This window comes from Marmota marmota, unplaced genomic scaffold (assembly GCF_001458135.2).
Source record: "Marmota marmota marmota unplaced genomic scaffold, marMar, whole genome shotgun sequence".
NCBI classification, from domain to species: domain Eukaryota; kingdom Metazoa; phylum Chordata; class Mammalia; order Rodentia; family Sciuridae; genus Marmota; species Marmota marmota.
In genome coordinates, this window is record NW_025999949.1 from 18,092,647 (window position 1) to 18,115,946 (window position 23,300).

Below are 23,300 nucleotides of genomic sequence, written 5' to 3' on the forward strand. Positions count from 1 at the left end.
AGTCACACCATACTCTCTCATACACTTCTATTTACCATAATTTGCCAACCATTAGTGTATCTTTTCAAATAAAACTTTATCTACATTTCAGAATATTTCCTTGAGTTAGTTGCCAGAGGGCAATTTCTAAGGGCCACCGTTACGGTTTTAATGTTCTTTACTTATTGCCAAATTGTTCTGCAGAGAAGATGGTTATTCTTTCCTTTGAGATTTAATCACAAGATCACTTTTTGTTAGCAAGAGAAGGACATGGGGAACATTGGAAGCCTCTGTGGTCAGCTGCCACATCAGCTGATGGATGTCACCTCGGGAAAAGTTCAAAGTCTTACAGGGTGTTTGCATCATATCTGCAAAAACATCTGGTTCACAACTCTCTGGTACCCAGCATTTAAATTCAGTGTAACCTAAAAATTGTCAGACCAAGTACTGAGCAGAGGCACCCCATCCTCTTTAGTCTCAGAATGTTTCTCCTGGCCTGCACACTGAAGTGTTTAGTTAAGAGATAGTTTTCAATAAACTGTTGTCACTTGAGAATAAACAGTCTGGACCATGTACGGTTTATTTGGGATACTGAAAAAATAAACAAAATTCAGGGTCAACTTCCTTCTTGTCTTTGTAGCACTTTCTGGAATGTGTGCCCCTAACCCTTCCCTTTCTTCCCTGTAGCAGAAGTTTGATTTAACATAAAGCTATTTATTTGGCATTTCAGGAAAATCCTTTTCTGAAGAACTTCAGCAATGAATGGCTTTGGAGTCCTGATTCGAAACAATCAGTTCATCCTCCTGCTCTTCTTTCTCTTGCAAATTCAGAGTCTGGGTCTGGATATTGATAGTCGCCCTACCACAGAAGTCTGCGCTACACACACAATTTCACCAGGACCCAAAGGTGAGGAAAGAAACCCTCAATCTCATGTAGTAAAGACCATCTCTTCCCTTATCCCCACTCTATGTTCTCAATGACTTTCCTTTATCCCCTTTATCAACTTTCTCCCACCTATATTTTGGGAAATCACTAGTAGGTACTTATTTGAAGTCTTCCCTGATATTAGGTAAGAGAAGGTTGGGAGGAGATGTAAGCCCTGGGGTAGGAATCTGATTGAATTTACCAGGGGACAGAGGAAATCTCCTCCATCATACCCACAGGAAGATGTGCATCCAAGTCATTGTTCTTCAGAAACACTTTCTTTAAGAGCATCTAGCTCTATTCTTGGGCTGGTTTTCTTCCTCCCCTTTCTCATAATGATTCTGCTAAAGCTATTTAGGCAAAAGTTCAGTGAAAGAAAACTTAAATCTTAAACATATTTTTCATTAATTAATTGGCTCCTAGTTTCCAATGAAGAGGATGAATTTTGGGGGGTGATGGGGTGAAAGATTGGAGGTAGTGTATAAATGAACAATTCTTTATTTGAAAGTAGAATCTTTGAGGTCAAGTGCCTTTCGCTGAAGAATGATTGAATATTGCAATTTTTTTCCAAGCAGAGCCAAGGTCCAAATATGCTTCAAGCAACTGGTTGAAAAAAAAAATTTAAAAATAAAAAATAAATCTGCTTTCCTGGCTTCAGCTCTTACCCTTTTGTTCTGAAAGTGGTCACTGCACTGCAGATTGGTGCTCTCTTATTAGTAATTCAGCTATGCTTCTTCAGGCTATAGGGCAGAAGAATTGCAGCTGCTTAAAATTTTAAGTAGAAAAAAGGGTCTTTCCAAAAACTGTTTTTTAAAAGGCCTGATGTTTGTCAGTTATTTAAATGTGTATTGCTTAAAGTGCATTTTTTAATCAGTGAATTAATTTCCTCCAAAGATTGCAATCCAAGTTTTAACCTTTGATACCATAAAATAAATGCAAGAAGGAGCAATGAGACCTTGGGGCTTCCAAATAATTTCTTGAGTGAATAAATGAATAATGTGAGGGCAAATGTTCAGAAAAGAAAGTTTTGATTAGAAATAAAGTATTTACTTAAAACCATTACTGTATTTTCCAAAGAGTGTAGGAAACTTTGTGTTATTACTGTGGTGTCATGGACAGAGCTGAAATTAATGTTTTCCTTGATTGTGTAAGTGGGAGGGTCTGTTTAAAAGGAGCACCAGTAAATCATTTTCCATGCACAGAAACTGTAACTTTCCAACTGAAAGAACAATAAGGTATTATTAAAATAATTTCCAAGATATAATATATGTCAATGTAACAATTTCATTCATTGCAATTTAACTGGCATATGTTGAAAACTTAATAAGTGTCAGGCACTATTTTAGGCACAAGATGTACACAGGATAATATGTCTAAGTGCCATAAACAATGAAGAGGTAAATAATTTATGGGGGCACAGAGGTCAGAGCAGATTTTCTAAGACGATAGTGACTCAGATGGGTCTTAGGTAAGAATTGTTTAGGCAGATCAGAATACCCAAGGAATGGGTAAAGCTTAACAGAAACTAGAAAATGTGCTGAATGCACTTGGCTGAAGAATCCCCTTAACCCTTGCTCTTTTTTTTGACCAGAGATTTAATCCTGGGGTGCATAGCCACTGTAACACACATCCCTAACCCTTATTATGTCTTATTTTGAGACCAGGTCTCACTAAATTCCTTAGGACCTTGCCAAGTTGCTGAGACTGCCTTTGAACTTGCAATCCTCCTGCCTCAGCCTCCTGAGAGGCTCAGATTATAAGCATTTGCCACCATGCCCTGCTTAATCCTTGCTTTTAAAAAATTAAAAAGTATAGATAAAAACCTTAAATCTTTCCAAGAAAAAAAGCAAGGAGTATACTTTAGAAATCCTTTGAAAGCATCTTATTTTACTTTATTGTTTTAATCAGGATGTAATTAATATTTGCTGAATGTCAGCAGGCTGTCTACCCTGTATCCTTTTATCGTTATTTCTTCACCTACCACAAAACTCTTTCCCATTACAAATGCTGTTACAATTTCAAGGGATGGAAACTTCCTTAACTCTATTCTTGAGTCTGTGTAGAATTATGAGATGATTACAACCAGAGTATGGCAGGATGAAAATGTGACACATCTAAGGAAGAGGGACACTGGAAGAGGGACTCAAGATGCCATTTCTTCTCTTCCCTGGAGCCTGGGGACTTTGCATCAAAAGCATTCTAAGTTCCTTCTTAGTAAATAGATACCATGATTCTGGAATGTACTGTACAGCCCTGGAGTCCTTGGTTAGATGCCAAGGGTTTAAAGCTAAGATAAGGAACCTTCCTAGGAGTTAGGTCTACAGGGTAAGTTTGGGATTAGATTGCAGACTCTTAGGATCAACACTTGTTTCTTTCTCTACAAATTGCCTACAAATGTACATGGAACTATCTAAGCATATTTATTACTGCTTTTCCTCTACAATAGGTGCTATGTGAGATATCGTGTGCACACCAAAAAACAAGATATGGCAACTTCTCTCAAATATAGAATACCATCTCTACTTCATTCCTTTATGAATACTGTAACAGCCCCTCCCAACCCCAAACAAGGCAGACTTGGATCTTTAACTCCACAGAATGAAAAAACAAAATGCTCAATGGCTAGATAAACACTTCAAAGGGCTGGGTTATCACTTTTGTTAATATATTTTTCCTAAGACTAAGTGGTCTGTATTTTTGACTAACCATCTCATTACCTTATTTACTGGCACTGCAGCACTGAGCTCAGAAGCTCTAGATAGTATGGGAAACAGACAATAAAAGGAACTAACTTTAATCTCATATAGGAAATATGCAAGTTATTTTGAGTTTCAGTTGGAAAACAACCAGTAATACTATTCAGTTATAGAAAAGTTGCCCAATATAAAGACATTATTTTAGAGTACAAGTTCCTAAGTATCACTTAGTGGAAAGAAAGGCACTATATATTCAGTCTGCTTGATCTTCAGCTTATTATTATATCTACTTTTTGCTTCTGTTTCTTTATTTGAAAAATGAACCTTCATTGTAGACTTGTCCTGAAAATATTGAAATAACCAAACATCAAAAATAGATATGTAACAATTTTCCCTAAGTTTGTTAAGTAACAATTCGGGAAATAAGCATCATTACAATTATCAAAACTTATTTGTTGAAAGTCACCATTATTTTTCTTTCTGTGGCTTAATTTGTTGTTTTATGCTGCTTTAGTAGAAAAGTGCTGTTTTTTCTACCCTTGATGGTTTCTTTTAGAAACTTATGTGAAATTCTGACCCCTAGTGGTTTTACTTGAAAACAACAATGACAAGAAATTTAGAAAATAACTTTTGAATTAGCAAGACATATTTGGAAGATGCTTTAAAATGTTCAAGGAAATTCCAAAATTTTCACAATTTTCCTATGTGGTGGTAATTCCGTAAACATAATGTAAGGAAACAATCTCAATGACTGCCCAGAGTCTTTCAGTAGATGTGAACAGGGAACTTAAATTTGACCTCTGGCCTCTGACTATAAGACTGTTGTCATTACATGACATCCACTAGTTTACACTAGCTATATATTGTGTTTAAAACAGACCTGCTGGGTCAGTGGTGCACATCTGTAATCCCAGTGACTGGGGAGACTGAGGATGGAGGACTGCAAGTTTGAAGTCAGCCTCTGCACCTTAGGGAGATCCTTTTCAAAATGAAAAGGGCTGTGGATATAGTTCAGTATAGAGTGTCCTGGGTTCAATCCCAACACTCTTTCTCTCCTACACACACACATACACACACACACACGCACATGCACACACATGCACACACACACGCTCACACAATAATCTGCTGGCCATATTTTTGGTAATAGCAAGTGACTAAGACAATGGGGTTCATGCAACCCCATAGCCCAACAGTTGCATTAGACACTAAAACATGCTGAAAGTTTATGGCATATTTCCTTTCTGAAAATCAACCAGGCCTTCATTAGTTGGTTTGGAAATCAATGCTCTGTTACCCTATTGCCTATCTTGGCTTCTGCTAGCTTCTTAGTTTTCTTTCAATGGCATTTTTGTCTTTAGGGTCTACAAGGTCTTTTCATATCTGGCTTCTCCCAACTTCTCCCACATCATTTCAAACTACTCCTCTGCCTGTACCTTCCTCTGGACATTCTGGTCTTGTTTTTCATTACTGACTCAGAGCCGTGGTCTCTGCCTGGTTCTGTCTTCCCAAGGATGGTTCTTTCTCATTGAGATCTTAGCTCAATTGCCCTACGCACAGCAAGCCCATGCCTGGCTTCACCTGTCCTCTTCCTAAGACATCTTACTATTTTCACAGACTCACTATTAAATGAGAACCTCTTGTGCATTTTATATGTGTCTAGTCAGGCCTAGAATGCAAGCTGCATGAAGGCCAAGACCCCACCCATTTACTAAATTTGTTATCCTAGCTCCTGCACATAGTGGGTACTTGTTAACATTTTTGATTAAATAAATAAATTCAAATTTTTCAAAATCCCTTAACATTTTAGCAATAATGTAAACTGTTAATACAACTTCATAATATCCTGTCTGTTCATAGAAAATGTTGTGGATGATTCTAAAAAGGGGTTTTTTCCTGTTGGGGGGCATTGTGATTGGATCCTTGCCAGTGGCCACTGATCCTCTGCTAAATGCAACAGTGCCACTGCTTCCTTGGTGCTCCTGTCTCAGCCCAGCCCATGCACTGACCTGCTGCCACCTCATTCAACTAGAAGAGTTTTGGGTCACTTTCTAGAACATGGCAACTCCTGAGAGTAGCCATCACTACTCTTCCATTCATGTGGCCTGCGATGAATCACACGGCAGAAAAAGACTGTCTCCCCCTTCAGCAAGGCTCTAATGACAATGTCAACCAGTGTGTTAGTATGACTGTCAAGAGCTGCCATTTGCAAAAGTGCAAGTGCTTTACAACCATATTTCAATTTAAGTATCTCAACAGACTTTGAGGAGGAAAAAAAACATTGTAATTCCCATTAGACAGATGAAGAAACTGAGGTTCAGAATGATTAAGTCACTAGCCCAAAGCTGCAGAGATGGAAGGGGCAGGGTAGATTCAATTCAGTTACAGTTGGACTCTGTGTGCCAATCAGACTGCTAAACCTTCTAATCAGTGGGAGGGGATTTTAGGCAGGTTTTTACTTAGAGATTCCATTGATCCTCATGGAACTCACGTTTGGAGAGGCCAGGGCATACGTCTGAGTGCCAGACTATGCAAGGTGTGCACAATTGCCTCTATTTGGTAAGTGAGGTGACACCATGAGGGAAATCCTGCAGAGCTCATACCTATTTTCTGGGATAATTTCTTTTTTAGTGAATCCTTTAACTACAAGAAAATGAACTTCTATTTAGCCATCCACTATTTTACTAGATTTGGCTCCATATCCCAGCAATGACACAAGTTAGGTTACAAATCCTCAAATACTTCTCAGCCTCCATCACAGAGGCTTTCTTGAGATTTCCCCAATCAGAGACATGCCCAGGGATATCTGGATCTCAAACATTCAAACCAGTAGTCTTACTACTTGCAAGGTAACTCTCAGAGATAATGTGGTTGAACCCCAGTTGTTTTTGCTTTTCTGAATAGAGTCCCAGAGAAGTTAAATAACTTGCTCCAAATTACACAGCTACTAATTGGTGGCAAAGCTAAAACTAGAATTTAGACTGCAGATTCCCGGAGTTGTCCCATTCCACTCTATTACATAATTGTACTCATCTTTTATCATTCTCATTAAGCATGGAATAATCCTTCAGTGTTATAAATTAACATTAGAAAAAGAGTTCAGTGTTTAAACATGGCAAAGAATTGCTTTAACTCGGTCACCTTGATATAAGTTAAGCTGCATATTCCTTTTTGGTGACTTTATCAGACTGGTTAAGCAAGTAGGCAATTTCCCCAAAACTTTTTTTATTAATTATATCAATTTTTTAGATTCTTTTATTATTCATTTTAATACATATTTTACGCATAAGGACAGACCAATATTTTAGGTGGTTTGCTGTTTTAAATTCTATATTTCAGGGTGTGGATGTCTGGAGCCTTTTTTTCCCTCTTCTCCCTTTGAGTAGATGCCAAGAAATTTCAAGGTCAGGAGAGAAAGAACAAAATTCCAATCTATCAAAATATGGATAAATACGAGTCAGGTACTGACTAGTAATGATAAAAAAAAAAATTGTTTGCTTCATTTTAATAAGAACACATCCTTTACCAATGCCATTTATCTCCCTAACTCTTTTATGTAATAATTTGGCTATATATCAATCACTAGTAGAGACCATGATGTTAACCACTTGCATGTTGGTTAAAATCGTGGGCTTTGAATTTGATCTCTGCTACTGACCTAGCTGTGACCTAAGCTTCAGATTTCTCATCTTCAAAAGGGAGATACAAATATTACCCATCTCAAATGCTTATTTTAAACATGCTAAAATATGGCTAGTGTATAACTTAGCTATCATTATTTCTTGCATTATCTTCCATTGATGTTGTTAATCACCATAAGTTCTTTCTCTCATCCCCTCCCCACCGCCTCGTCCTCTCCAGTTCCTAAGGTAAAGCTAATAAACTGTAACACTATCTCCCAATAGAAACCCACCAGGGACAGGCCACCACCTTCTGCCTCTCACTGTAATTCCCTATTTTCAGTCCCACTTCAAAGTCAGCCTCCAATCTTCAATAGCTCATGAACTTGAGGTCACCCTTTCTCTCCACTAATATTGCCTTGTTTCTGCAGTTCTCCATCTGGTCCTGGTGTTCCTTGTTAGTAACATGAGAATGATAACAGTATAAACACCCCTGGGGTTAAAACAGGGATGCAGTGGGTTTTAAGACATGCTAAACTTAAGCTTGAGTTTTCTCATCAATGGCATGGAATGATAACAAGGCCATTCCTCCATAGGGCTGAGGTGAGCAAGAGTGAGTTAAGACATGTGACGCTCTTGGTATAGAACAGACTCAGTGTCAAGCACTCTGTCAATGTAACCAAACTGGAGGTTAGCAGGACCCAAAGGAGAAAGAGACTATGCTTCCTCAGGTCTTGTACTTTTTCTTTCTTTAAGAAATGTTTTCCTTCAGTTACTATCTGTTCCACCAGCAGGGTGTTCTATTGGCTCCGGTGGTTGATGACATGGGTAAGCCAGGCACAACTGTTCTCTTTCTTACTCTTCATGTTTGTGTTTACGAAATTTGACTTGTGAAAACTTAACAACTCAATTGGAATGATTTTATTAGGCCTCCCCACAACGTCTCATGATATTCTATCCCTTCTCCAGTTTGTCAGTTTTCTGCATCACATATTTTATTTGTGTACCCTATAATTTTAGAAAATTCTTTATTATGTTTTATAGCTCTCACTGCTCTTTTAGAAAAGAATTGTAAATATGTACAGTAAAAACCTGACATGCAGAGACTCAAGTGAGGTAGCATCTAAATAACTTAATACTTTTCATATTATTCATGGTGATTGTGCTTGATTTGACACTGAGAGCATCATTTTAGGTCTCTTGTGACCATTAGTCTATACTTGCATCTGTTAAACAAATACATGCACATAACTCTTGAGAATTTATAAAGGGTTTATTATTTTGTCTCAGCTCTCCTGACTTAGGTAGGGGTTACTTTCCTTATTGAAGAGAAAAAAGCTTCTCTTAGATATGATTTGACTGCATAGCTGTGAGGGAGGATTCTGAAGAGAAATCCAGTGCCCACTTTACCTCCCTAACCATGAAGGCAGGAACCTAGTCCACTTGGCTGTTGATGGGAGCTGAGCTCAGTTAAACAGATAGTCTTCTCTCAGGAAAACAGCCATATCTTAATAAAGCAGGTTAGATATAATAAAGAAACCAAATTCCTTAAGGAGGTGGCTCTTATTGTTCTTTCTATTCAAGAACTTCTAGAGTCTGAGGGTCATTTATTTGCTGCTATGAGCCAGTGTATATGTAAGACACTATACTATTGGGTCTCGTCAAAAATAGTTTCAATAGTGTTGTTCAGTTGGGCCTGAGATAAACCAGTATCTAGAAAAATGATTTTGCTGTTCAGAGCCAAAAGCTACAACAAAGTCACCTCTCTCTCATCAGAACACATGCTGGGTGACCAAATGACAAGACGACCAAATAGAGGAGGCCCATATGTCTAATGGGAAGTGGGGAGATGGAATAGGCAGCCGGTAGGGTAAATAGGTAATGTGCTCCAAAGAAAAAGGAAGGTCCCCATAGAAACCAGGTGATTTTGACACACCACAAGGAAGACCTCTGGAACTGTTTACCAGTGTCACCCTAGTGCCATGCTTATCACTGAGGAGCAAGACAGAACAATCCATCAATGATTGTGGGGCAACCCTGGTGTATGATCCTATTCACAGAGCAATGTGCTGCCAGGAAGTTCATACAGAGTACAGTACAAGGGAGGTGACCCACTTTCCTGGTTGGAGTGCACTTAAGAGGATGTTTGTTTTTCAAATTTAAATGAGCTTAAAATTTGAGTAACCTGTATAGGGAAGGTTTTCTTGTCTCCCCATGATCAGGGGAGGCAACACCACATGGGTATCATTTGAACAACGTTTTGTGCTGTCATCTCTTCCTGATTCTCTGACATTTTAATTCTGAGAAAATGAATGTGTGAAAAGCAACATGTCCAGCACTGACTGCTGTCAAAGGAACTCTGCCTTTGCCTACAAGTCTTTATTAACAGGAGCTGAATCTCCCCAAATGCTTCATATCTCAGCTCATTCTCCTGTACCCCTTCTTGTTTTACTTTTAAGAATATAAAAATGTGGGTGGGGATTAAGAAGCTATTAAGAGGCTAAGCATAGACAAGTCAAAGTCAATTCTCCTGATTCCCGAGTCTCACTTTGTTAAAAACCAACACACTCCAATTTCCCATTAGCAAATTACTCATTTCCAAGACCTCCTTTGGTTCCTCCTTCCCCATAAAACTGTTAGGCATTGATAATGTCTTGCCCAAGATGGTGCTGAAATCCTTAAGACCCAATGTGGAGCTCGATAGCCAGTAGAAACACAATCAATATTTGTTCAATGAGTGAACGAGTGAGTGAATTGTGAAGCTTTAAACAACACTCTAGATCAAAGTGTTCCTCTATTATCACAAAAAACTCACACTCTAATTAAGTAAGTTGACATTAATACGAACAGTTAAATAAGAATGCATTATTTAAATAATACTCCAAGGCAGCAATTATAATGCAGTAACAGGAACCAGATGGTGAATTATCAAGGAAATAATTCTATCAATAAATTCATAGAAATTAGAAATTAACTTGAGATAAGACTCATGGGTAAAATTTATAAAGGGAGAGAAGAGCCATAGTTCTCATTACATTATTTATGATGTATTTTTAAATTGCAAGAGAATTTCATGCTAATGGTAACATGTAACATGTATAAAGATGTACAAAATAGAGACATGTAAAGAAAAGCTATTGGTCTTTCTTTATGGTCACCTTTTTATTTCTGGATCCACTTCTACCATGTAACCATCATCAATGCCTTGATATTAATATTATTCTCTATATTTATTTATTTTTATTCTAAATAGTATCATACTAGATACATTACTCACCAAGAAACATTCTATATGAAACGTAATGTGGAGCTCACTCCTTATCCAGAAAACCTTCTATAACTCATTACTTTTACTATCATTGAAGATTGTGTCATATTAGCCAAATTTAGCCAAAAGAATGTAATATAAATTATTATATTTTTAATCAGTTTTATGATATAAATTTTAGATTGTTTATGGGTTATATTTCTGCCACTGTATATTTTTTTATTGTTACTGTTATTCCAGTAAAATAAGTTCCCTAAGGTAAATTCGGGTATATGTGTTTTTAATTTTAATCATATTGACTGATTATTTTTCATAAGTGTAGCAATTTAAATTGTCAAGAGCAATGAATGAGAACATTCAATTCTCTATATCTATAGTACCTTTGGAAATATGATACAGATATTTACATATGTATTAGTATACATATGTATAACTAATAAAGAACCTGGACACTTTTCATCTCTTATTTATTGTTTAAATATTTGGTCCATCTTTTTGATTTATTTATTGTCATTTTGCAAAGCAATTTGCAAATGTTCTTTGTAAATTAAGACTAATATTCATTTCAATGTCTTAGTGTTCAATTTTTTTCTTGTCTATCATTTATTTGATAATAAACCTAGTACATTTATGTGGTGTCTTTCACCATATCAAAACTTTAATCTCATATGGTCACATATGTCCATCATTTACAACATTTGGTTTCTTCTCTAAGTGAATAAATTTCAAATAGAAAGAACAAGCATGTGCCACTCTGTGGAAACAGGACCTGAAGGGCATTTTGATGAACGATGAACAGACAGGTTGGACAGGAAGACAAGGTTATGCAGGTCAATGCCAGAAAATAACCTGAGGAATTTCCCTGGATGCCAAACTGACAGTCTGCATATTAGAATAATTAGTTTAGATTGGGCCTATGAACATAGAAGTACTGCTAAAACGTTTTGAATGGCACAATAGCACGATGAAAACCTGGTTTTTATAAAGATTAATTTGCAAGATGGTTTGGGAAACTGAAGTCCAAATCCAAGGAAACAAGTGTTGCAACACTATTTATTGAACAGAAAATATTCTAGGCACTTCAGATAAGTCAATAAAACAAACACTCTGGAGACCATTAAGGAATCACCTACAGGGACAAAGTTTGGGGCACAAGCACAGGCAGAGGCAAAGTAATGCAAGTGAGTATGGGAGGAAAAAGAAAGAATGGACATGAGAAAAATTGGGAATCCAGATGGACTTGAGGAAGGGGGAATGATCAAAGCTGAGCCTGGGAAATTCAGAACTAATTGGGAGACAAAGGTAAAATTGAAGAGAAAGCAGAAATATGGGGTGTAGGGCAGCCGTGGAAACAGTAGAATAGAAGCAGTGGTTTGTGTATTCATCTGGGCTGCTTCGCTAGATTATGGGCCATCACCACAGACCCCTAGAAGACTGAAGTCAATTTATTAACCAATCACTATTGAGAATGACATTTTAATCAATCACAAATTCATTTGACTGTACTGTCATTAAGTTCTCATTTATCCACCTTGTCTTTGGAAAAGCTGTTCCTTTTATATTGAGGATACTTATTGAGAAAGCACCAACACCCCAGACTATGCCAACAGCTAGGGATGCAAAGAAGGCAATGTATCACCCCAGACCCTCTAGGACTCTGCGTGGTATGGAGCTGTGAAGAGCAAAATTGGTGCCCTTCAGAGAGAGAGAGAAATTCTGACTCTTGACAAGGGAGGTGGAAGCAGGAACATCTGTACCTTGAAGACATAGACAGAGGAGGTGACCCATGACCTGTATCTGTAAGGTACATGGAGATCAACAGAAAATAAAAATCCACATGAGCTTTCACTTGTGAGGACATTTCATCACCAACCCATTACAATATAGTGACAAATTTATATGATTGCTTATTTGCTTTGCACATACCTTGAGATGTAAGGTTATTCGGGTGGAGCCCAGTGTGAGAAATTCCATTTACATAATCTTGACCAAAAAGAAAAAAAGCAAGGAGAGAGTTTGGGATGTGGGCAGGTAGAGTTAGGCATTCCTTCCTTTATGCACCATAATGGTGACTCTTTCATGCCTATCTTCTCCTGAGGTTTTTACCTCCCCTGGGAAGGGACACCATTCTCCTGGTCATTGCTTAAAGCTTGTATTAGTAAGGAAACTTGTGTTTGCAAACACAAGAACCCATCACAAACCTAACCTACCCTGGTTTATCAAACAAACGAACAGGAGACAAGTGCAATTTAGAGACTCACTACAAAAAGGAATTCAAGATGCATTAGATGCAGACGCTTGAGCAATATATTCTGGACTCAGTCTACTCATTTGGTTTTAATTTATTCTATAATGACTTTGTTGTAAAGCAGATTCTGTCTTCATGGTGTCAAGATAGATTCAAACTCTTCAATGATAGTCTATCGCCTCTGTAATCCCTGTAGACGAATCAAGTTTTGTTTTGTTTAAGTTCTAACTGAAAACCTCAAATTGAGACTTAATAGGTTCTAATTGGGTCACTTGTCAATTTACTGAACAAATCACCAGGAGTAAAGCCCAAACCAAATGGTCTAAGAATGAGTGAGTGTTGATTTGCTACAGAAAATTGTAGAGCTGTTACCAGAATGCCAGAGATAGGTACCAGGAAGAATGCCCACTATATACACAGCATCTATGAGTAGTGGGGCACACCCCATGCAAAGGGCTCTTTTAGGAATTTTACCTCCATAATCTCATTAAGTCGTCAAGTAACTCTGTGATAAAAGGTCATTATCCCCATTTTCCAGGATAGAAAACTGAAGCAGGGAAGTTAATTATTTAGTACAAGATTTAATTTAAGTTTAAATAATTTATTAAATTAGTTACTTATTAAAATGATTAAAATTCAATTATTTATTAAACTCAATTATTTATTGAAGTATAGGTATAAATTATTTAGTATACAATTAAAGAGCTATTATATGACAAATTCAGAATTTAAGCCTAAGTTTGTACACATATACATATGTGTATAATACACACATATACATCTAAGTATGTGTGTATAACTAAAATTCATATATTCATGCATGAATACTTATATGTGTGTATACATATGTATACATATATTTGTGTATGTATATATATATATATATATATATATATATATATATATATATAGAGAGAGAGAGAGAGAGAGAGAGAGAGACAGAAATGAGTTCTCAGAAAGAAATGCAGAAATTCACAGGAGTAAAGCCTAAGTTTTTTGAAAATAAATCATGACCAATAATTCCATAATTCCATTTGTTCTTCTGGAAGAACTAACCAATAGATACTTATTCTGTATATTTATATCTGTATAATATGTATATTTATACATGTCTGTATATTTATACATATATACATAAATACATACATACTTATATACAGATATATGTATAAATTCCAGTTTCATCTATTGCATCAGGCTTCCAAAGGGAATTTGAATAGAAACATGGTTCCTGAGAGTGAAGACCTTTGCCAAATTAAATCTTTATAAAGAATATCTTTCTTATAAGATGCTCCCTGAGATATATTTTCTACTTAAAGACACATTTTCCTATAAACTGAGATTCCACTGGTCCCTTTGTAGCTGTATTCCTATAATATTTTTGGAGCACTTTAAATGTGTTAGGGAATGTGTTCATTGTTCTACAAGAATGATCTTATTTTATGCACATTCATCATAACTGTGTGACCCAATGTTAGAGGAAAACATCAGATATATCCTGGAGGATCCATGTCCCACTGCCAAGTAAATATTTCTTCTGCATTCCTGAGAAGCATAATGTTTATTGTTCTTCAGAAAGAACCATCCTAGTGACCAAGTCTTTAGCATGTGGGCTGTAGGGACACATTTAACAGCCAGACTACAGCAACAGGTAATCATATATAATGAGGAGACTTGCATTGGGGATAAGTAAGTTTGTTGCCTATGGGCTTCATCACAGATCAGCCCACTTTCCCAGAAACCACCTTTTGTGAATGACCAATGGGAATTTGTCTTCTTCCAAATACTTGTTTAAGGTAGTTTCTTTATTTTATTTTTTTTTTTAGAGAGAGAGAGAGAGAGAGAGAATTTTAATATTTATTTTTTTAGTTCTCGGCAGACACAACATCTTTGTTTGTATGTGGTGCTGAGGATCGATCCCAGGCCGCACGCATACCAGGCGAGCGCGCTACCACTTGAGCCACATCCCCAGCCCTAAGGTAGTTTCTTGATCTATCAGTTAGTTCTACCAAAAGAGCAAATGAATGATTTGTCATGATTTATTTTCAAAGAATTTAGGCTTAGTCTGTGAATTTCTGCAACTCTTTCTAAGAGTTTGTTTCTCCTTTTTTACTAGATTAAATATGTCATAACATATTTAATCATATTGGACTCAAGACAAACAAGATTATAGAATTCTATGAAGGCGATTTTAGCAAATACTTGTAGACCATTAGAAAACAAGATCTATATAATGGTGATAGGGTTATGTAGGAGACTGTTCCCATCATCTAGGGACACTTGCTAAAGTAGTTAAGAAAGATATGTCATTGACTTTACTAGAGTAAAACTAAATAAAATATGGGCAAATAAAAAATCAGAAAGAAGGATGAAGCAATGACAGTGTGGTCACTAAACTCAGTGATGTGTTTGTTTTTTCATCTTTGAATGTGTGAAAATTTTCATAGTTGTGATTTAAGTTTGGATTATGCCTTGTAAAGCTCATGTGTTAGGCAATGCAGCCATGCTCAAAGGTGAGAAAACAGAATTCTGAGGGCTCTAACCTTATCCATGGATGAATCCACTTAATGGATTAAGTATTTGAATAAGTTTACTGGGAGGTGATAAAAATGATTGGCAGTTGGGGTATGGCTGGAGGAGGTAGGTCACTGGGGATGTGACCTTGGGGAATATATCTGTCTCTATCTCCTTCCTTTGCTTTTGAACTGCCGACAACTGGGCAGCTTCCCTCTACCACGCCATTCCTCCATTATGATTACGCAATGGAGGAGGATGAGCGTGAACTGAAACCTTTGAAAATGTGAGTCCAAAATAAATTTGTCCTCCTCTAAGTTGCTCTGGTCAGGTATTTTGGCCACAATGAAAAAGAATACTGATAAACACAATAGGAAAGAGTAAAACTAAATAAAATATGGGCAAATAAAAACCGTTAGTAATGGTTATAGGCTAAAGATTGAGGTAGTGAATACCAAGGAACAATCACTTTATGCTTCCCTTCCTTTATTAGAGAAAAATAGAGGGGTTTACCCAATGAGCTGTGTGAGCACTTTTTATTCACTATCTCCTTCAATTCATAACAATCCTACAAGCTAAGAATGATTTTTCTCCATTTTATGGAAGAAGAAACTGAGACTCGGAAAACTGAAATGACTTGCTCCAGGCTCTTAGCAATGGTACGGTCCCTCTGCCTTGGAGAGAGCTGTGTGGAAGTGACTGGGTGGAAATAACTCAAGACAGGTCAGGGGTAAGTGCAGGTACCCTGGGGTATGGTAAACTGGATGAATGGGGAAAAGGTGAGCAATAGCAAATCTCAGGGAGGCCCAAATATTTCAGCAAAACGATTAGAGAAGGAAAACTGCTGATCCATTGTATGACCCTATTAGTGTATTTGATGTGTATCAGAGAGGTCTGGGGAATAATCAATACGATTGTTGAAATTTCCAAACATGAGGATGCAGTTGGCACCTGTGGAACGAAGATATATATAGGGGTTAAAGCACATGTTTTAGGCAGGAGTACTTGCCTCATTAATGAAGAACACCATGGTAACTATCCTACTTGATTCTAATGCTGATCAGGAGAAAGATTGCTAACAACTTCTTCCATCTCTAAAATGATATTGGCAATGAAAAAGGCATAGCTTCCTTTGAATTTTTCTTTAACTTTTCCAAAATGAATGCCCTAATTTTTTAATAATCACTTCTTTTGAGTACAGGGTACCGACCTCACTTCAGCTATTTAATTTCAAAGTAGAATTCAATTTTAAACGATTGCTTGAGAGAAAGGAAAGAAAAGAGTACCTAAGAAAATGTGGTCAACTGTGTACTCTGCTGGAATTCAGCTGGAGAGATTATCATACCAAGCTAATGGCCTAGAGGGACCCAAACAAATCACTTTTATAAAACTGAAATTCATTTATTTCAGTTTATAGCTTTTCATCTAATTTTCAAATGTAAGTGGCTATTTTTAAATGAAGGCTAAATAGCACTACTAATCCGGTGAACTATTGCCAGAAGGATAAAAGTGGACAACTGTGAACCAAGTGGGGGTCCTTCCCAAAGCTTACTTTTATGTCTCCTTTCTGTTCTCATTAAAGCAAGTCCCAAAGAGCAAATGAACCGGGCCCCGAGCTGAAGGCAAGGACACAAGTTGTTTACTTCATCTCTGCCAGCCTCCTGCTCGCCACCAGGCTGGATACAGTCACATAGGTTACAAAAACAGCAGTGCGATTTTCACCCTCCCAGAGCCACCAGGGAGCAGCAGATGACTGTCACTCACCAGCTGCCTCCAGTTAGACACTTCCTTGGAAATGAATGGGAAAACTCACAGGAAGGAGAAGTGGGAATGAAAGTGATAATAATGCTAATATTCACATCCATGACTTTACAGTTGACTTTACAATTCAACCTCTGGTGAACAGGACATACCTCCTAGTCCCATTGTACAGAACAATATAAGAACCAGAAATTGTAAGATAGGAATTTCCTCTGAATCATACAGCTTGTTCAGAGAACAGGCTTTGATGACAAATGGTCTGATTTGAATCCTGACTTTACCGTTTTTAAGCTGTATGACCCTATATAATGACATCACCTCCCCTTGTCCCCATTTCCTCAACTATAAAATAGAGTTCAAAATAATATCCATCTCAAAGATTGCAGAAATCAAATTATGGAATGCATATCAAGAACCAAGAACACTCTTGGCACATAGTACTCAATAATTCTATTACTACATTTGTAAAATATTTTATGGTTCCCTCAAAGTACATACAACTCTACAGGCATTAAGAACCAGAATCAGGCATTGTGTTAAATTCTGGGTGTGCTAGAATAAATCACTTATGATCACAGCCGTATCTAAGGTCACAGAAGGAGGTAAGGGATGGACAGAGATGAACTGACACATTGAGTGTAAGGTAACGTTTTAAACAAATGCTATTAGAGGAATAATTGAATAATTTAGCTTTAAATTTCTACAGAGTGACAAAGAGAGGTCTTCCTAGAGTCTAAAACCTTTATAATTTGACACTTCTTTAAAAAAAAGAAAAACTGCTTTGGAGAAAGTTTCTCTCATTGTACAAATGAGTAAAACAAGGCCCAGAAAATCTAAGGACTCCCCAAGGTCCCTCAGCTGGTGAGTGGCAACGTTAGTTCTCAATTATACTAACCTGCCAGAAGGATACATTTTCTGTGGTTTAAGTCATTGAGATAGTGAGTTAAGCCTTTTTCTTGGATTTTTACCCCCATTATCTTTCTTGTTTAAAAGATAATATAGGGGCTGGGGATATGGCTCAAGTGGTAGCGCGCTCACCTAGCATGCGTGCGACCCGGGTTCGATCCTCAGCACCACATACAAACAAAGATGTTTTGTCCGCCGAAAACTAAAAATAAAAAAAAAAATTCTCTCTCTCTCTCTCTTTCTCTCTCTCTCTCTCTCTCTGTTTAAAATAATAATAATAATAATAATAATATAAACTGTTGTGTTTTTTTTTTCTGAATATCACCTTTTCTCCCTGAAAAAAAGAATTCAACAAAGTGCCAAATTCTCTAAAATTCACCATCTGTTAAGAGTCACAGAAGCCCAGGCTGAAAGTAATACCACATAGTGACAGGGATCTGGAGGGGCAGAAGAGTATATGGTGCTGAATCCTCCTTCAACCACTAACTAGCTCTGTGACAATAAGCACGCACCGTCACCCACAGAGTCTCATTTTTTTTTCTACTTATAAAATGCAATAATAGTAGTTTCAGTCTTCTATGATGATTCCATGTCAAGTCCTTAACTGAGCACTTAGCACATGTTAAAATTGCTTGATATACATTTACTGTTAACTTTAGCTAGAAAAATGCAACCTGGTCCAAACTGTATCTCTCTGGTCTAACCACATAAATCCTCTGTGCATCTTTTCCCTTCCTCAGAAATTTATAGATCCCCTTGGGCAGTACCCCAAATCTCACAACTAGAAATCCATCTTACCCATACACTTTCCATGATTTTATTTAATTTTTTCATACATGCATGCAATATATAACAATTTAATTTGACCAGTATTACTGCCCAGAATTCTTCCTCCCACCCCATTTTCCTCTCAGGAAAAAGAAATGGAGAAACTCTCTCAGTGTATATTTTTTACCTGGACAAATCAATGAACATCTCAACTTTCCTCCCAACTCTAGGAATTTCATTAATACCATTAGAACTTTGTTTTTCCATCTTTCTTCTGGTGATGGACAGAGAACTTCATTTCCTGAGATTACTGCAGTGATAATGTAGGTATCTGGTGTTAGCACAATGTTTGTTTGCTCTTTATTTTCAAAGCAACAATCATCTGCTTGCCTTGTTGATCTTAAAACTGGGTGAAGCAGAAAGGGCAGATACTATGCCCACCCCAAGGAAGAGGAAATTTCAGCAACAAAGGAAGGAATGGCAAAGGCCATCATTGCATAAGCACTGATTGTGTCCCAGGTCTTCTATGTATTTTATTTGACTTGAATTTCTTAAGAGCCCACTATAATAGGCATTATTAATTCAGTTTTCAGGAGAGGAAAGTGAGACTTGAAGAACATGTGTTCACATTCCTCCAGATAGGGTAAGTGGAGGAGCTGAGATTCAAGTCCAGACCAGTCTTACTCCAAAATCAGTAAACTCAATCATTGACTTATCAAAGATTTGCTCAATCCATATGTTATGATTTAGATATGTGGTATCCCCAAAAAGCTCATGTGTGAGACAATGCATGAAGGTTTACAGATGAAATGATAGGTTTATAAGAGCCTTAACCTAACCAGATATTACCAGTTAATCAATGATATAATCAGTGATTATAATCAGTGAATTGCTCCCCATAGGATTAACTGGGTGAGAGCTGAAAGTGGGTAGATTGTGACTGGTGGAGGTAGGTCATTGCAGGCCTGCCTTTGGGGTTTATATTTAGTGGTGGTGAGGAGAGCTCTTTCTTTCTGCTTCCTGGTGCATGTTCCCAGTTGCTTTTCTCGGTCACACACTTCTGCCATTCTGCCTCATCTCAGGCCCCAAGGAATGGAGTTGGCCATCAGGTCTCTTGGTGGCAGCAGTGAATTACCACAACATTAGTGAGTAACGAACATGATGTTAAAATCTAGGACTCCTAATTCATAGTCCAGGGTACCTTCCATGAAACCACTCGCTCAGCCCTTCCGGGTTGTTCAGGGTGCTAGAGCCACACTCTCCTATAACTCAGACAGCTGCCACTCACATGCGACGGTTTTGAAGCTGTTCCGCATTCCACATCTCCTGTTCTTAGCTTCCTGGTTCATGGTTACAATTTGGGGGTTCTTTAAACATAAAGTAGGATGCAGAGAAAAGTAAAAGAGAAGATACACTGGAAGTTTCTTTTTGTGACCTGGGTTTCCAGCCTGCCTGAACTCAACACGTCATCACATCTGAGCTGCAAGGCAAGCTCTGTACTGGGGGACGGAATCTAACCATGCTCACCCTCCCCTGGGAAGAATGCACTTTGGTGTCTATTTGAGCTGCTTCACTCTCTCTAGTTTTCTGTTTTTAAAGGAGATGATGGTGAAAAAGGAGATCCAGGAGAAGAGGGAAAGGATGGCAAAGTGGGGCGCAGGGGGCCAAAAGGTAGGTAAACCCATAAGAAATTGACACTACAATGTGAAAGTGCTTATGTTTCTCTCTCCTGGTCCTGGCCCTGGCCTTCATCCTGGAAATTTAGCAGTTTTATTATCTTCTCTGCCCCCATGACACATGGAATATATGTCAGACATGAATTAACTCACCATCCAAGGGCTCCTATGAGCCTGCCTGTCAACAAGACGAAGACATATTTCTGCAGCTGCGTTCCTAGGGTTGGCCAGAGTGGACACTCTGGGAGCCCCAAAGGAGTAGCTCTCTCCAAGAATATCTAAGAAAGGAGGAGTTTAAGAAACAGAGCTGTGTTCAAGGCTGAATCTCTCTTCAGAAGCTGAGACTAAGAAACTTTCTGCAGTTGGCATAGAGCTTCAGGGGAAAGACACAAAGAAATAGAAAGAGCTGCCTGATTCATGGATATGTTTACCTTTCCCCAAGATCTCTATTTCTTTAAATCCTCTTTGCTTCTAAAAATGAATAACACAATGGGCAAGGAGAGGGGAATGAGATGATCAGAAGCAAAAGAGATGAGGATAACACAAAACTATAAGGGAATGTTTCCCCTTAAAATGTCCAGAGTAAACCTCCTTAAAACACAGCCTCTGAATTGTGATGCATCTGAACTTTTGAATTAATCCTTGCCAACTGCTACAAGATAGTTGCCCTTATTTGAAAATTTTGAGCAATTGAAAGGCAAGAAAGGATACATAAGTCCTTGAGGCCTTATTTTGAGAAACGGCCATCTTCTTCTAGAAATATGTATGTCAATTAAAAAAAATCTTACAAAATAAAGCTTTATTACTTGTAAATATTTTTACATTATCATATTTTTTAAAAAAACAAAATCAATAATGCTTTAGAAGAGTGCTGTGATCCCTGATCATACATTTGGAATAAAAACTCAGCAAGACCATCTCTGATGTTGCTTTGATCACCAGATTTTAGGATTGCACTTCCTCCTCTGTTTTAAAAAGTTGCTAAGATGGGCAAACCTTGCTTTAAAAGAGAGAGAAAATAGAATCCCAAAGTAAAGCTGAAATGTGTGTAGAGGAACAGATCCAAAAAGGAGGACATGAATCCTTCTACTGAGCCCTTATCTAACATTAAAATTAAACATCCTATGCTTTGGTCATTAGAAATACTGTACCAGCAGGTATTTTAATATCATCATGTTCAGGATTGTCATAGTAACCTATATTTCATTTTCATAATAACATATACATAAAGTATAATTGTTAAAATAGATAATATAGCACAAGATACAAATCAGATATCACAGGAAGAAGAATATACTTTTTATTATTTCTTTTTGGCAAATATCATGTTAGCCACATTCTTAAAGGGAAGAAAAAAACTTTATGGTATTAAAAATGGCATTCTTGTTTTTCAGGAATTAAAGGAGAACTGGGTGATATAGGAGCCCAGGGCAATATTGGCAAGTCTGGGCCTATTGGCAAGAAGGGTAAGTTGCATTTTATTTTCTGTAGTAGCAACTTAAAGTAAATTGAACATATCCTTAATATATTTTTAAGATTCTGTATGATGAAAATGATCCCTTTTCTCTCTTTCAAAAGATAAATTTTGTCTTCCTATCTTGGTTCTTACACAAGCAATATATCTCGCAGCTCAAAGAAAGAAAGTCCTTGAGCAAAATTTAACAAGATTTCAGGGACAGAGTCAAGCCTAAAGTTCTACTAGTGTCTGTATTAAACTTTCCTTCAGATCCACTCATTGGCTACTAATTCTTGGTACAATTAAAATGGCATGATGATTATTCATAAAACATAAATCAGTACAGAAGAAAATAACTTTTTTTCATAATTTGAATGAAGTAAACTAATGATTCTATACCTGTGATCTATTACCAGGATAAAACTTGAGGTATATGTGTGCATCCCCATTTGACTTCAGACATATTTTGATCTTGGACATAGTCACTATCTCAATATTATAAAACAGAGATAGTCTCCTCTTTATTCTCTAAGCAATTCTTCCCTATCCTCTTCTCCCCAAACCCCACAATAGTAACAGGTTCTAATTGCTTCTAATATTCAATAATTCAAACTTACAGGCATTGTTCCACTTGGTTAGTGGATACAAAGCTGAAGGAAAATCAAAATTGTATAGAAAGTGACTCAGAGACTATTCAAAAAGATAGAAATTTATCAATAAAAATCATAATACTGAATGACATGATTACTACAGGGGCCATATAGGAGAATAAGGCAAGACTGTTAAGAGGAGGAAGTGATCTAGGTCTTGAGGGAATGGGGAGAAGACATTTAAGAAAGATGCAAGAAAACTTGTACAAAGTCATAGATTAGGGAAGCTCAGTGGCTTGGGGTATTACTATTTCTGCCACCTTGATGTACCCTCTGTCTTTTCATAAGTGCTTGAGCCTCTGCATAATTGAACAAGTGCCCTTCTGTGGCCTGCATGTCTTCCTGTAGATAGGGTAATAGTTGGGAGTCTGGGCTGAGGCCGTGGCCCCTCTCTTCTATTCTGTAACTCACTCCATACTTCTTCTCTTTCCACTCTTTTATAACTAACTCCCTTGAGGAATTTCCTTAGGTCACATTTGAAGGCAGAGATGCAGAGAAGTGTACTGAAAAGAAACTGCTATGGTAATTTTTGATCCAGGGATTTGTACTGCACATTCACCTCTGATTGAAATCCTTGTAGTTGGAGAAGAGCTACACACCCTCCTCAGGGTTCACAGGTCCTGCTACACACTGTTTGTGGCTAGTGAAACTTTGGCTTTAGAGTCCCTCATTTGCATGGTTCCCAAGACCCCTTAGCAAGCCCCTCATTTGCATGGTTCACATAACCCTATGTCTTAGTGAGACATTTGGCCTCAACTGGTTAAAACAGTGCTTCTCCACATTTCTTAAATAATTGCTCCTCCAACAAGCCTTTTATAATGTATTTTTCCTAAT

General features: G+C 37.4%; 1 protein-coding gene across 3 annotated transcripts in view; it reads left to right on the forward strand.

The window, feature by feature from the left end:
* The first annotated feature begins 488 nt into the window (after nt 1–488).
* Colec10 (collectin subfamily member 10) overlaps nt 489–23,300 on the forward strand; it is a 37,989-nt gene continuing 15,177 nt past the window's right edge. Inside the window, exons 1-4 of one of the 3 annotated variants that reach the window (XM_048802059.1) lie at nt 489–594; nt 710–885; nt 20,284–20,355; nt 21,755–21,826. In XM_048802059.1, the coding sequence (XP_048658016.1) occupies nt 738–885; nt 20,284–20,355; nt 21,755–21,826 (292 nt within the window). In that variant the 5' untranslated portion in view covers nt 489–594; nt 710–737. Of the gene's footprint in view, nt 595–626; nt 886–20,283; nt 20,356–21,754; nt 21,827–23,300 lie in introns of those variants that run through there. The other 2 variants (XM_048802060.1, XM_015486399.2) reach the window with 2 other exon arrangements.